Raw genomic sequence first — 15,293 nt, forward strand, 5'->3', positions numbered from 1 at the left:
TAATTAGAATATGAATTAAATTATCCATTATGAATTTAATATATATATGCGAACTAAACATATAATTATTTTATCAGTCACACATTACCACTTAAATCAAATGCCCCTATTGTGTATTAATAATCATAAGGTAGACAATGAAAAATGAATCCTGTTAGTCGTTAGGTATAAAATGCAGCAGTTTAAAAGGTGTAGAAAAGCAAAGGCGGGAGAAAGCAACATTTTGTAAGCAGGAACATTCTGTCACTGTAATTGCACAGCTCAAAGAAAAAAGTAAATTTGCATCAGATCCAAAGCACATGGAGCTCAGTTGACAACTACCGCGTCACGACACGTGCACTATTTCCAATTTCCTTTTTCTTCATCTCCTACTTCTTAAACAAAATATACACTTCTCCTCCACTCTTACTAAATTGTCGCATATATTTAATTTTATGTAATACTACAACATGAATTATCGAAATTCATCTTCATTCATACCTCCGCCGTGGATATTCTTCACTTGACACAAACTGATGAGTTTGTTGAGTTGAAATGAAACGAAAATATGCATAAAATGAAAACAATTAATGCATGAATGTTCCCGATCTACAAGTACTTCTTTTCTCTTCCTGTCTTCAGCTACTCATTTAAATGCAAGAGACAAAGTTTTCAATCGGCCTTCAAAATGGAACCACATGCAAAGGAACAAAACAAATAGAGACACACGACATATAATACATGACAACATTCAAGAAAAATATGAAGTACCATTTAACTCTGAAAACACCATCCATTTTCGCCATCAGAAAGCAAACTAGCTAGGAAGATTATACAGGCAACGCCCCTCTAGAAGAACAACTAAATTAACGCAATCAAGAAAATAATTAGGAATTCAAGGTGTATCAAAAGTTGTTTTTTTTCTTCTTCTATTTTCTAATTAATTATCAACATTAAATATGCGTACGAACCCACTGGTACCTCCCTCCCAATATTGGAGCGTCCTTGACTATGTCATAGTTGTACCTAAACACACAAACCCATAATATCAATTTATGTATAGATAATAAAACTCCTAATTTTATTTTATTTGTAAAAATCAAAGCATCTGTAATGTTATTGAAAAAGCTAAAAAAGAAATATGTTTTGCCGTTGGAGATTCTTAGAAAGACTAGGACGCAATGAACATGCCTACTCACTTCTCAGCGAATCGTTTCTGGACGTACTCTTCTGCCTCCGTAAAGAACTCCTCCAGCTCCGCCGCCGAGGGCGTCTTCGCCGCACAAACTGGCGGTTTCCTTTGGTGAATCCGCGCCGTAGCTGGCGGCGCTAGTTTCACCTTCTCCGTTGCCATAACTTGCTCCGAACCTCCACAAATCTCGAATGATGAAGCCGCCTCTCTGCTGGAAAATATAGAATTAGAAAACCTAATTGCATGAAGATCATTAGCAAGTTTACAAACATAAATACAGCAGATGAAACGGTGGATTTCGCGCGATGGATAAATGCAAAATAATTTAATGTACACATCCACCTGAAAGTCAATACGAACAAGGCGTTATGTATGGCTATCTTAAAAACAGCATTTCAATATGGAATTGCAACTGAAACGGCTGGAGATCAGATCGGATCGCAATAAAAGCAAAACGTCTCAATTTCTTTAAATTATTCACCTAAAATTAACACCGGTGGACGTGGAAATCTCCCTTGCAAAACGTTCGGACCGCCCGCTATCAACAGCCTGAAAAACAGCATTACTTAAGAAATCAAAAAATTTGTACGCGAAAATGATTTTGAATTTCGAAACCTTAATTACCTCCAGATCTGGAGATCTCAGTCGCGGCCTCTCAGCTTCCGGCAACTCATCATATTTACAGCCAAGGGAGGTGCCGGGCGCTGCCGGAGACGATGCATTCTCCGGCAATTCTGCATCTCCAAACACACAGCACAAGCTTATTTGCATTTCTTCCGCAGCTCTTCTCTTGTCACATTTCTTCAAGTACTGATTCATTTCAGAAACTCCACCTACATATACACATACGTGTGTGTGTATTCTGACACAAGTTTATTCGCATATGTGAGTGTGAGTTTGAGTGGGTTGCTGATCGGATAGAGATGAAAGCTCAATTTAATTTGCCTTCTTCCGCTTTAATTTATTATTACCTTCCTGGTAAGTTTACTACTATTACTTTTTATCTTTTGGGGAAAAAAAATCTTAGTTTATTATTCCAACGAATACGATGGTTAGATTAATCAAGATAAAAATTAAAATTAAAATTAAAAAATTGCATGATAAGATTTTGTTTTTTCAATTTGAATTCCTTTTCTAAACATAATTTATAATGTCCTCGAGAGTTTTATGGAAAAAAAGAAGAAGAAGAAACATTAAAACAATTTTTAAACGGGAAAATTAGTTGTGCGAAGCTTTGACATAATATACTCCTTGTAAATATTACATTTGCGGATTTGCCAAACATCCCCTAATCCGTATGATGGGCAGGGGCAAAATTGGGAATTTGTAAAGAATGCGGATTGAATCTGACGGTAACGATGGAGCGGTTAAGGTAGCATTAGCATGTGGTCCTGACTCCGTTACGGTGACAGGCACATGGCCATAAAGATGCCATTACGAGGAATGAGAAAAAGGACTTCTCAAGTGGCTAGCGTAATGAACTTGTGCATATTTTGCATTGCTTTTTAGAATTTTGCGTACAATTTGTAACACGGTAGCACTACATAATATCACCACACCAGTGCATACAAATTGTAAATAAAATAATGATGTTATATTTGAAAAAAATACTCATAATTCTCAAATTAATTAATGATAGATAGCATATATGTATTGTGTTGGGACCTGTGAGCCTCCAGAAATACTTCTGTTAAGATTTTGTCCCACGAATATACGTCCTTGCGAAGCCATTTTAATCTTTGGGCTTTGTTCCATTAATTTCGACATGAAAGTGTTTACTAACAATGAATAATGAAATGCTATTGAGTTCCCTAGGCGTCTAGGGTTTGAGTCTTCTAGGTCTCTCTAGGATTTTGTCCTCTTTTTTGAGTTTCGTCTAGGGTTTTCCCTTACTTCTACCGGCGATTGGTCTCCTCTTTTCTCTGTTTTTCCACGTGTTTCTCGTGTTTCTCTTGTCTCTTCTGGTTTGGGTCTCTTTCCGGTTTTTGTAGTGGGGGCTGTCGTCTGTGTTTTTCTCTTTTTGTGGTGTGCAGGTATGGAGCGAAGTAACGTTACGCGGGGTTATGGATTTGATCCTGGGGTCGACGAGCGTACTGATCGTGAATCCACTGTTATTGAGATCGGTAATGGTGCTGAGGTTGAGGGAGAGAAGGATATATCCCGAACGGCTTGCTTGGTGGGAAAGCTTTTGGCAGTCAAACCTCCAAATGGGTTTCATTTGATTGAAATTATGAAGAAATCATGGAAAACGAAGCAAGATTTCATAGCGAAGGAATGGAGGAAAAATCTTTTCCTCTTTACTTTTGCGACGGAGGAGGATAGGGAGTGGGTGATTCAACGACAACCATGGCACTTCGATGGTCATCTCTTTGCCATTAATAAGCTCGATGGATCGATTCAGCCGTCACAGATTAGTATCAAATACGGGAGTTTTTGGGTTCGAGCCTATGATCTTCCAATGAAGTGCACAAACCCCACTACCCTCAAACAGATTGCTTCTCAAATTGGGAATATGGAATGCATTGACACGGATAATGACTACGCAGGTTGTTTCTCACGTTTCAAAGTGAGCATTGACGTCACGGTCCCTATCCTTCGAGGCATTACGATTGTGTTTGAAAAGCAGAATTTGTGGATCCCGCTCAAGTATGAAAATCTTCCTATTTTCTGTTATAGGTGTGGCATGTTGGATCATCACACTCGTTCTTGCGAAAAAGAAGCTGACGAGGATGATAACGGGAAGCAGTTTGAAGATCTTCTCTATGGGCCATCTCTCAAAGCTTCTCCGCTTAAAAGAATCAGATCCTCCAACCATGGCCCTCGTCTTTTCAAACCCCCAAACATACCCTCTCATGTCCCAGGCAAATCGGATGATTGGCCATCTTCTTTTCTCTCACGTAGCCACCCCTCAAACAGACCCCGTCCACCCCCTCTCTCATACAACCCATCCATACACTTTGATGAAAACAAGGCCACCAAAGCTCTTTCAAAAGAGATGGATAATACCATTCCCACAAAAGCAGCGTGCACATCACCCCCTCATCCCAATGACCATTCCAGTTCAGCCTATACACAAAATCCAAAAGCCAACACCTCTATCAAATTATCCTCTGATGAAACTCTACCTTCTCTACCTCCTCATAACTTCAACCCACAAAAATCTCCCACCGAACTCTCTGAAAATACTTATCCTGCTGATCCGATCACCAATAATCCCAAACTCTCCTCTGCAAAACCCTTTTTATCCGATATGAGAGCTCCCTTCACTCCAACAACTGACATCATTAAATTCCTCAACCAAAACTCCCATCCTCTACATCACCATACCCAAACCCTTTCTAAAAACTATGACTTGAGTGGACCAAGTGGCAGGAAATGGAAACGGAGCGCCCGCATCTGCAAATCCTCTAACCCAAGTGCCATAAATTGTGGTGGCCCATAGGACCCTAGCAAGAAACGTCATTGGCGAGAGGAGACTAGTGACGATTCTTCTGTTAAACCTGAAACTATTGAGCTTGTCCAGAAACGCCTTAAAGGGACTATGCTTGATGGTTCTTCTCCTTCAAATGCACTATCGGCGGAGATTGCCTCAAAGCAATCCCGCCGGGCACAATGAATACTTTGGTTTGGAATTGTCGGGGGCTTGGGAATCCCTCGACAATTCGTCAACTTGTTTGGTTGGCCAAACAAAAGCGACCCGATGTGATTTTTCTTATGGAGACTAAACTTTTGACTGTTGATTGGATGAATATTATGGCTCAGATTGGTTTCAGTAACTATTTTGCTATTGACTGCGATTGTTCGGCGGGTGGCCGCCGGGGTGGTTTGTGTCTGATGTGGATAGACGATTTATTGCTACATATTAAGTCCTCATCTGCAAACCATATTCTTGCCGCTGTCGACGATGGATGCCGTTCTTGGGACTTTTGTGGAATTTACGGTTGGAGCCGTACTGAGGACCACTTTCGAACGTGGGATCTTTTACTTTCTCTTTTACCACACGTTCAGGAGAGTTGGATCTGTGGAGGGGACTTCAATGAGACCATGTACCACTTTGAGAAGCGGGGTGGAAGTGTTAAAGAGGATTCGAGGTTGGTGAAGTTCAGAGATACTGTTGAAACTTGTGGTCTGACGGACCTTGGATTTGTTGGTGATCCGTTCACTTGGAGTAATAATCAGCGTGGAGAGGACAATATAATGGAAAGATTGGACCGGATCTTTGGGAGCTCAGTGTGGATTGACATGTTTCCGGGTTATGAGGTTGCTCATTTACTTCGTAAAAGCAGCGATCATTGCCCTATCTTGCTTAGCCTTGAGAAGGAGGTCGATGAGATTCAAAATAGGCCCAAACCTTTCCGGTTTGAAGCCATGTGGCTTAAACATGATGGTTGTCTGCCGTTGTGTGAAAGACTTTGGGAAACTAGCAGTATGGGAAATTCGGTGGGGGATATCAGGGACAAGCTGATGGCAATGGGGTGGGAACTGAAACAGTGGGAAAAGAGGGAGTTCGGTCACGTTAGAAAGCGTTGTGCAGATATTAGGGCTGAACTTGAGGATCTCCAGAAACCGCATTGCAATGCCGATACTAGGGATACTCAACGTCATCTAGAAGAAGAGCTGGACGAACTTCTTAAAAAGGAGGAACTTATGTGGAAGCAAAGATCCAGGGCTGATTGGTTGGCTGAAGGTGACAAAAATACAGGTTTCTTCCATAGAGTTGCCGAGGGGGGAAAGAAACGTAATCATATAAAGGAGATCCAGAGAGCGGATGGCACTGTGACAAGAAAAAATGATGAGATAGATGAAGTCTTTCGAGAACATTTTCAGGACCTTTTCACCTCGGGATCGCCCCATAACCCTGCTGATGTGCTTAGTTCCATTGACCCGATTGTCACAGAAGAGATGAACCGAGACTTGAAAGCTCCTTACAATCAATTGGAAATTGTTCAAGCCCTCAAACAAATGCATCCTCTTAAAGCTCCCGGGCCTGATGGTATGCCAGTTCTTTTTTATAATTCTTGTTGGTCTTTTGCTAAGGTTGATTTAGTTCCCATGCTCCTTGATGTCCTTAATAATGGCGCGTCACCGGCCCCTATTAATTCTACTTTCATATGCCTTATCCCAAAAAAGAAAAAATGTGTCATTCCCTCTGAGTTTCGTCCTATAAGTTTGTGTAATGTGGTCTACAAAATTATCTCTAAAGTTATCACCAATCGCCTTAAAAAATTTCTCCCGTCTATTGTAAATGAGAGTCAGTCGGCTTTCGTGCCTGGTCGTAATATCACTGATAATGCTTTGCTAGCTTTTGAAATATTCCATATGATGAAGCTTAACAAGGCAAAAGCTCATGGTGTCTTTGCTTTCAAACTTGATATGGCGAAAGCTTATGATCGTGTTGAGTGGAGTTTCTTAGAAGCTATTATGGTTCAGCTGGGGTTTGATTCTTGTTTTGTGAACTTGATTATGAGATGTGTTTCTACTGTTTCGTTTCGTGTTTTGGTGAATGGCTTTCCAGGTCAAATGTTCGAACCTAGTAGGGGATTGAGACAAGGGGATCCTTTATCCCCTTTCCTTTTCCTTATTTGCGCAGAGGCGCTTTCTGGTTTGTTGCGCCGGGCCGAAACTTTGAACCTTTTGCATGGAGCCCGTTTATGCCGTAGAGCACCGAGAGTGAGCCATTTGCTTTTCGCTGATGATTGTATCATTTTCGGACGTGGGAATACAAAGGAAGTGGCAGTCGTGGCTGATATCTTAAAGACTTATGAAGGGGTGTCAGGCCAAAAGGTGAATCTTGATAAATCCACAATCTCCTTTAGTCGTGGATTAAGTGAGAATGTGAAAGATCAGCTTGCGAACCTGTTGGGGGTCAAGATAAGTGGGCAACAGATGACTTATCTTGGAATTCCAAGTTCTGTTGGGCGTTCCAAGAGGGAGGTTTTCCAAATGTTGATTGATCGAACGAGAAAGAAAGCAAAAGATTGGAAAAGGCGATTCTTATCCGGTGCTGGCAAGATGGTTCTCATAAAGTCAGTGTTACAATCTATTCCAACCTATATCATGAGCTGCTTTGCTCTTCCGGAACAAATCTGTCAAAAGTTGAATAGCGTGGCTTCAAGCTTCTTTTGGGGCCAAAAAAATGATGAAAAACGAATACATTGGAAGAGCTGGAAAAAACTTTGCATGGCCAAGGCAGATGGTGGTTTGGGATTCAGGGACATTAGTCTTTTTAATCAGGCCATGTTGGCAAAACAAGCATGGAGATTGCTTACTCACGACTCCTCACTTCTGGCAAGATCGCTTAAGGCGAGATATTATCCGCGGACGGATATTCTCTTGGCTAGTAATGCTTATAACCCTTCTTTCACTTGGCAAAGCATACTAGTAGGTAGAGATCTGTTAAATGCGGGTATGGCATGGAAATTGGGAAATGGAGAACGTATTAGGCTTGGCGCGGATCGGTGGATTCCAGATGGTAATGGGCAGGTCGTGGCAGCTAAGGTTCGGGACGACCATTTTAATTTGAAAGTTAAAGAGCTCTTTGTGGAGGATTCTGTTCGGTGGGATGATGGACGGGTAGTGGAGGTTCTTGATGAGCATGATAGATGGAAAGTGTTGGCTCAGATGCGTGGGAAATCCTATGAAGCAGATAAACCTTTTTGGCCCCTAGGCAAATTCAGTATGTATTCAGTTCGCTCGGGTTACAGATTAGCCATGGATATCCAAAGTCGGAATGATGCCTCATCCTCGATATCTAGGAATGGCTTGTGGAAGTGGATTTGGGGATTAGAGGTTATTCCAAAGGTGAAGCTTTTTATGTGGAGGTGTGCTGCGAATGCTCTTCCTGTGGCGGGGGCTTTAAGAAGACGTTCGATAGATTTGGATCCTATTTGTAGACGGTGTGGGGAGGCAGAAGAAACGGTGGAACATGCCATTAGGGATTGCAGATGGATGGAGGTTCTTTGGGCTGTTTCACCTCTTCGTTTGCAACCGCTTGCTCTGGGAGAGAGATGCTCTATTATAGACTGGTTTGAGAAGGTTCGTGGATGCCCACAGAAAGAAGTACATATTGCGTTTGCTACGGTTGCCTGGGCTGCGTGGTACACTAGGAATCTGTTTCTTTTCCAAAACAAAGAAGTTAGCCATATTGAATGTCTAGCAACTGCCCAGAGGGGGAGGTGGTCGCCCCTGATCACCGTAAATCCGAGCCAACAACGTGCTGTCACGATTGAATGTAGTAGGGTTGGGCAAGTTAAAATCTGTTGTGATGCTGCCTTCCGACGTGGCCAAGGAATGGGCATTGGTGTGGTGATGAAGGATGCGCACGGGACGACTCTTGGATGCAGATTTGGTTCGTGTATGGGAGCTTTTACAGCAGTTGAAGGTGAAGCTTTTGCCATGTTGGAAGGTGTTGAACTTTGTCGTGAGCATGGTGTTCAGGATGTCATTTTGGAAACAGATTGCCAAACTCTCTATTGGTTGCTTGTTCGTCGTGAGAGAGACTTTTCTTACCTTGGAGATACGTTGCTGAAGATTTTTGAGCGTGTGGACTCTTTTAGCCATGTTGTGTTCAGCTGGACTCCACGTGAAGGGAATTATGTTGCTGATAATTTAGCTGCTTTTGCGCTTTTTAATTCTTTGCCTCTTTCGTCTGCGAGGGAAATCCCCTCTGATGTGAACTCGGTTGTTTATTGATCAATGATAGTGCTTTGGTTTCCTCAAAAAAAAAAAACAATGAATAATGAATATTGGAAGCGGATAGATAGAAAAATAAATATTAAAGTACTAATACCTATTTTTTAAAAAAATTACACTGTAAAGGCAAAAATATTCTTATATTTTCAAAACCACTTTAGAGGGTGTTTGGTTGAGCTTATAAGCTCTTCAAAACAGTTTATAAGTTGTTTAGGAGCTTATAAGCTCATTCAAAGTGTTTGGCAAAATAAGCTACTATTAAACAGCCTATAAGCTCCAAAAATAAGTTCCAAGAGCTTATAAGCTCCCCAAAAAATAAGTTCATCTATCCCAATTTATTTTTTTATAATCCCATATGCAACAATCATTTTACAAATATTTTTCAACAATAATTTATTATTTTCATCATATATATATATCATCCAAGTTCATCTTTCTTCGATTTTCTATCTCTAAAAAAATATTTTCTCTCTCTAGCAAAAAAAAATCTATCTCTAGCTTACAAGCTCAATTATCCAAACACTTTGACAACTTATAAGATCTTAAAAATTACATCTTATAAGCTCTTGAAACATCTTATAAGCTCCAAAAACTTATAAACTCTTTAAAATAAGCTTAGCCAAACACGCTAGCTCTTAGAGAAGTTTGGAAATTTCTAGTTGTGGATAGTGATATGAACTAAGTTATGATAGTTTTTATTGAGCTAGACCCCATTTTTCATCTATAAATCTTTTATCAAATCAGGTATGAGAATAGAGTTGAATAGTCTTAAGAAAAACATGACTTTTAACTAAGGTAATGGAAGTACTCAGACGACGACCTATGAAGGAAGAATGGAGGCCTAGAATAGGAGTAATTAAAGCAACACAGATGTAATGTAGATCTGCACATATGAAGCTTCATAATATAATTCAAAGAGGCTTGTGGGTGTCACGCTCAATATTCCGAGGATCTAATATTGAACCACTACACATGTTGTCCATATATAGAGCGCGCGGTTCTCACATGCATGAATATTCTAACTAACTTCAAAACTTATAAAATTCTTTGCCTACTTAACATAAGATGTAATACACATGACCTTATCGAAATGATTATATATTTTATCCATGGTGTTAAAAACTGATACTATATCACGCGTCATGTATATGCATCTATACATACAAATTAGTTTATGTATTTCATACATTACTACGCATAAAAAATGGGGCAAAATGATATGGAGTATATCCATTATGGAAGATATATATATATAAAACTTAAAAAATGCTCATCTTATGCAAAATATATACATCATATTCATATAAGATCAGTTTTTTATCCTTATGTCGAGTATTACTGTATTTTGCATTAATGCTCGACTCATAATGATCGAGTATGTCAAGCATAGAGATGCCCAAAAAAATCGGAACCAGGAACCGAACTGTCGAACCGAACCGTGGTCAACAGTTTCGGAACCGGAACCGGGTCAACGGTTCCGAACTGAAACCGAAACCGGAACCGTGGCTCCACGGTTCGGTTCCAGTTCAAATTTTCCCGGACCGGCACCGTGGAACAGTCAATTTTTTTTATTTTTATATTTTTTGAAAAATTTATACTATATTTTGAAGTGTTGTATGAAATATAAATAATGTTGAACCATTTATTTAGGTTATAAATGGTTGACATTTAGTAAGAATTAGATGTGAGGATGAGAAATGAGGATTAACCATTTTATTTAGGTTGTGAATGGTTGAAGTTTAGTAAAAATTCGATGTGAGAATCATGTGCATTGAAAAATCATAAGTTCATGTGCTTCTTTTATATCCTTTACTTTTATCTATCTCAAATTCTTATTCCCACATCGAATTTATAGTAAACTCCAACCCTTTACCATCTAAATAAAATGGTCAACTCTCATTTCCACATCTAATTCATACTAAATCTCAATCATTTACAACCTAAATAAATAGTTTAACATTGTATACATTTTATAAACTTCAAATCAACACTTTAAAACATAAAAAAAAGGTTGCATATTTTGGTACCGTGAACCGCCGGTTTGGAACCGGAACCGCCGGTTCACGGTTCGAACTGAAATCGTGAGGGGGCTTTCACGGTTCGATTTCGGTTCTGAATTTTGGAACCGTGGAACCGCCGGTTTGGTTCCGGTTCCGGTTCGAAACTGGAACCGTGGCCACCTCAAGCAGGCATATTAGTGCATTTTCTAAGAATGTTCAATCATAAATTGCTTGACTTACAATGGTCGAGCTGCATGTCGAGCATTAGTACATTTACCACTAATGCTAGACTCGCTGAGGGAGCATGTTAAGCATTAATGCATTTACCACAAATACACTATTAATGCTCGACATAATCGATTCACAGTGTTGGAGAGCTTTAGTACATTTATTACTAATGTTCGACTTACATTGGTTGAATGCGTCGAGCAAAGTTCGTAATTTTAGTAAAATTTGCAATTTTTAAGTAAAAATAATTTTGTCTTTTCAAGTTCAAAATGAGTAGTTTTTATATAAAAAATAAAATTATGATATGTATTTTTTATTTTTTGTAAGCAACCATTAATTAACCTATAAAAATTATGTATTCCTTTTTAAATATGAGTGCTTTGCTGACCCTCTGACTCTTCTTTCCAGACGTTCGACGAGAAGCTTCGCATAATTATCCAATCCATCTTCATTGTTATCACATTCTTATAATTTGTTGACACAAACTCAAGCCAATTCTATCAATTATATATATACGGTAAGTATTTAATGTCATTTTGCATACTATAACATGCCTACTAGTTATAACAATAATTTGATCTCTTTAACCGCAATTACTAGGTTCTCAACATAATTATTCCCTTATAAACTAGAGTTCATATATAAAAGTATTAATTTTATTTTATAAAGGTAGTAAATAATCATAATTAAGAATAAAAAAATATATTCAGTTTTTATATAAAATTACATAGTGTCCTTATTAAATATTGTACATTTTTCAAGCATTTTTTTTAAAATCCAAAAATAATTATTTTAATATTGATAGTGGCAGGGCTAGCAACTCATGTCATGTACAAATTGATACATATTGTTGTTAAATTTATCCCAAATCAAATTTCTGCAAAACTGGTCGGCAACGACGATCGATGTTTCCATTATGTGAAGTTTGCTTTTTACCTAGATTTTTTTTTTGAGAATCTTTTACCCTAGATTTAAGTCTATAGGAGTAGATTTCATCGGATGTCGGTAAAAATATTAAGTTTTTGGGTGTGAAGTATTTTTTCTCCTGAAATGCCCATCTCCAAATCAAAGAAGACGACCATTTTTTCATAAATGGTGAGTTAATACTTTTTTTACTTGTGGATAGAAAAAGGTGATTTGAATCCTAAATCTCATTGTCTACTGACTAAAATTTACATTTTTTGAATGTTTCATTGGGATCAGGTGAGTTCATACTCTTGTTCTTATTATGCTATGGAGAGAACCTATGATGTGTGTATTTTTATCGAACAAGTTTTAAATTTATGTTTACCTCACTTTTTTTTTGAAACCATGTTTACCTCACTTTATATTGTTATGTTCTTTAGTTTAAAACGTCACTTATAGAAAGTTGTAAATTCACTATTAATTAACAATTCAAAGTTACGTAATTAGTAAATTATATAAACGTAAAATCTACTTGCACGATCTAGCTAGGTCATAACTTGGTTTTGGTTGTGAATGCTGATATAATAAGAATAATTTACTTTTATGGGTGTGTTATGGATAAATTTATTATGGGAAAATGAGGGATAACAAAAATTATCCTTTCTTGAGGTGAAAAAAAGGAATAAAAAATGGTGAACTTATCTTTTGTAGAAAATGAGAAAAAAAATTGATGTATTTAAAGGCATAAATTTTTATCATCCCTCATTTTCTCATAATAAATTTATCCGTCAAATATAACACATGCTACATATATTATGATTCATAACTAGGCCACCATGGGGCTCGAAGCTTGGCCCTTCCGTTCATGCTTGGGTTGAAGGTGAGAGGATATGGTGCGTGCTATGCATGCGCCTTAATTATAAAAAATCGATAATTTTGAAAATTTTGAAAATGGAGAAATTTTGATTGATTTATTTTTTTTGTAATTTTTTTGACCATAGGCAACAATCCTATTTAATATTTTTTTTAATTTCATTTATTCATCTATATATATATATATATATATATATATATATATATATTCAAACTTCCTTCACCAATTTCACATCAAAATAACTCAACTCCTTTTTCATTTTCTCTTATTCCAACTTTCAACACCTTCCTCTTCTCAATTTCTTCTTCAAAAAATGGATCGCGAATTCAAAGAGTTTCTGAAAGCGTCGATGATTAATGTAATTTTTTAATTATTGTATTTTATTTTAATTAATTTACTGTTGAAATTTTAATTTTAATGAAATATTAAATTTTAAAAATTGGAGAGGAAATAAAATAATAAGATCCTTGATTAGAGTTCCTTGTTCTGAAGTGAAGGTTCTTAAGTGAATATCAATACTCTACCATCGTAGATGCTCTTAATTAACTTTTTAATGTTTGCAATTTTAAATGGGCCAACCTTTTATTAAAGATACATAATTGTAACATTAAATTTCCGTGCCCACCATTTGATTAGTTCACTCTCTGTAAACTTAGACTATATACATAATGCAATTCATGCACATGCACGCGCTCCCACTAATCAAAATATAGCACATTTTGTTTTAGGTAAATCAACAATTAGAAATTGGGTTACTACCGACAAGCTGGCGCCAACTGATGATTCACACAGATCCAGACAAAACGGATAAACACGGTTTCATTCAACTAGTAATTTTTCTTCATAAAAACAAAAACAAAAACAAAAACAAAAAATAATAAAATCATGAATAGTTGAGGAAAGAAGCCAGAACTCGGAGCATGGCGACAGCCTTAGAGCTATTGGGGTTAATCAAATTGAAGACGTGGCTCTCTCCTTGAACCTCCACCACTTTGACCTCCCCCTTCCACCCGCTCCGCCCCAGCGCCGCCGCATAGTACCGCCCCCTGAACCTCAACACGTCGTTTCCGGCCACGTACACCAGCACCCGTTGGCACCCCACCCTCCCGAGACCCGGATCCATACCCGGGTTCACCAAGGGGTCGTCCAGACCCGTGCTATTCGGGTAGGCGTAGAGCCACAGCTTCCGCATCTGCGTCTCCGCGTACACATCTCCCGATTCATTCCCGATGGCTTTCTTCCCTAGGAAAAAGGGGCAGTTGAGGAACATCCCTCGCAGATTGACCCCCGGGCCCACCCTGACGGCCATGCGGTGCGCGATGTTGGCTCCCGCGCTGTCTCCGCCCAAGTAAAATTGGTCGAAATCGGCGTGCCTCTTGAGCCATGGGTCGGTGTAGTGAGAGAAAGTCCATTGGAGTGCGAGCCATGCGTCTTGGTAGGCGGCGGGGAGGGGATGCTCAGGGGCTAACCGGTAATTGACGGAGACGGCCACGATCTGAGCCGTTGCGACGAGGGAGATGAGGTGGTGGTGGTAGGTGGGGGAGAAAGCGGACTCGGTGAAGAAGCCGCCGCCGTGGAAGTAGATTAGGAGGGGGAGCTTGCGGGCGGCGTTTTTGGGGAGGTAGAGCCTGGCGGAGAGATGAGAGAAATGGACGTCTTTGGAGCGGACGCCGGTGGTTGGATCGGTGGAGGGCGGAGCGAAATCTTGGCCGATGAATCTCTGGATTGTGCCGTTCTTGTAGACTCTGATGAAGGGGTAAATGTCATAGAGAATGGGGTCTGTGGCTGTGGGGAGTGACTGTGAATTGAGAGTCAAGAATGTTAGGAAGAAGATGAGGCGAGCTACCATGTTTTGTTTTCAGAGAGAGAGAGAGAGAGAGAGAGTGAGGGAGTGTGATATGAATGTGGATAATGAACGTCGCTCAGTGCTCACCTACATTTGACGCTTGTCTTGTTTTTGGCGGTTATGCTTCAAATCGCTATTGGGTTACTTTCTAATCTCATACTCCCATTCTTCTAAATTTGGATTAAGTGTGTGTTTGATTGAGCATGTCAAAATAAGTTTTAATAATTTATAAATTAATAATTATTTTATAAAAATAACTTTGTCATGATTTGTTATTTTTTTTATTATATACTCTTCCAATTCTATTTCTCTTTGATTTTCTTTTTAATTAAAATTTTCTATTTTTAAATCACAATTCTTTCTCTAATTTACACTTATAATTTCTTGCGACATTATATTTTATATGCTCTTAAAATATTTTATAAATTATTGAAATTTATAAATTCTTTAAAATAAGTTTAGTCAAATACCTTTTAATTGTATTTTATGGTTTGAATTTTAGAATGCTTTGTGAAAATAGTTTAAAATTTTAAAAGTAATACGAAATAATATCCTGAACTTTTACGAAGTAATAAA

General features: G+C 38.5%; 2 protein-coding genes across 4 annotated transcripts; both read right to left on the reverse strand.

The window, feature by feature from the left end:
* Nucleotides 1–733: 733 nt before the first annotated feature.
* On the reverse strand, nt 734–2,383 carry LOC131000912 (cyclin-dependent kinase inhibitor 7-like). Of its 3 annotated transcripts, none has more exons than XM_057927058.1 (4): nt 1,796–2,383; nt 1,653–1,720; nt 1,179–1,379; nt 734–1,005 (listed from the first exon to the last, which is right to left on the reverse strand). In XM_057927058.1, the coding sequence occupies exons 1-4, from the start codon at nt 1,988–1,990 to the stop codon at nt 933–935; spliced, it is 537 nt and encodes a 178-aa protein (XP_057783041.1). In that variant the 5' UTR covers nt 1,991–2,383; the 3' UTR covers nt 734–932. The 3 variants fall into 3 exon arrangements, with proteins under 3 accessions (XP_057783041.1, XP_057783040.1, XP_057783042.1); XM_057927057.1 differs by having other exon boundaries at nt 1,179–1,382; XM_057927059.1 differs by having other exon boundaries at nt 830–1,005; nt 1,171–1,382; nt 1,796–2,157.
* An 11,281-nt stretch (nt 2,384–13,664) lies between these two features.
* LOC131000879 (2-hydroxyisoflavanone dehydratase-like) lies at nt 13,665–15,017 on the reverse strand. The gene has a single exon (XM_057927014.1). It carries the CDS (start codon nt 14,718–14,720, stop codon nt 13,755–13,757), a length of 966 nt encoding a protein of 321 aa, XP_057782997.1. The 5' UTR covers nt 14,721–15,017; the 3' UTR covers nt 13,665–13,754.
* Nucleotides 15,018–15,293: the final 276 nt, after the last annotated feature.

The sequence above is a fragment of the Salvia miltiorrhiza genome, chromosome 8 (genome assembly GCF_028751815.1).
Source record: "Salvia miltiorrhiza cultivar Shanhuang (shh) chromosome 8, IMPLAD_Smil_shh, whole genome shotgun sequence".
Classification (NCBI taxonomy): domain Eukaryota; kingdom Viridiplantae; phylum Streptophyta; class Magnoliopsida; order Lamiales; family Lamiaceae; genus Salvia; species Salvia miltiorrhiza.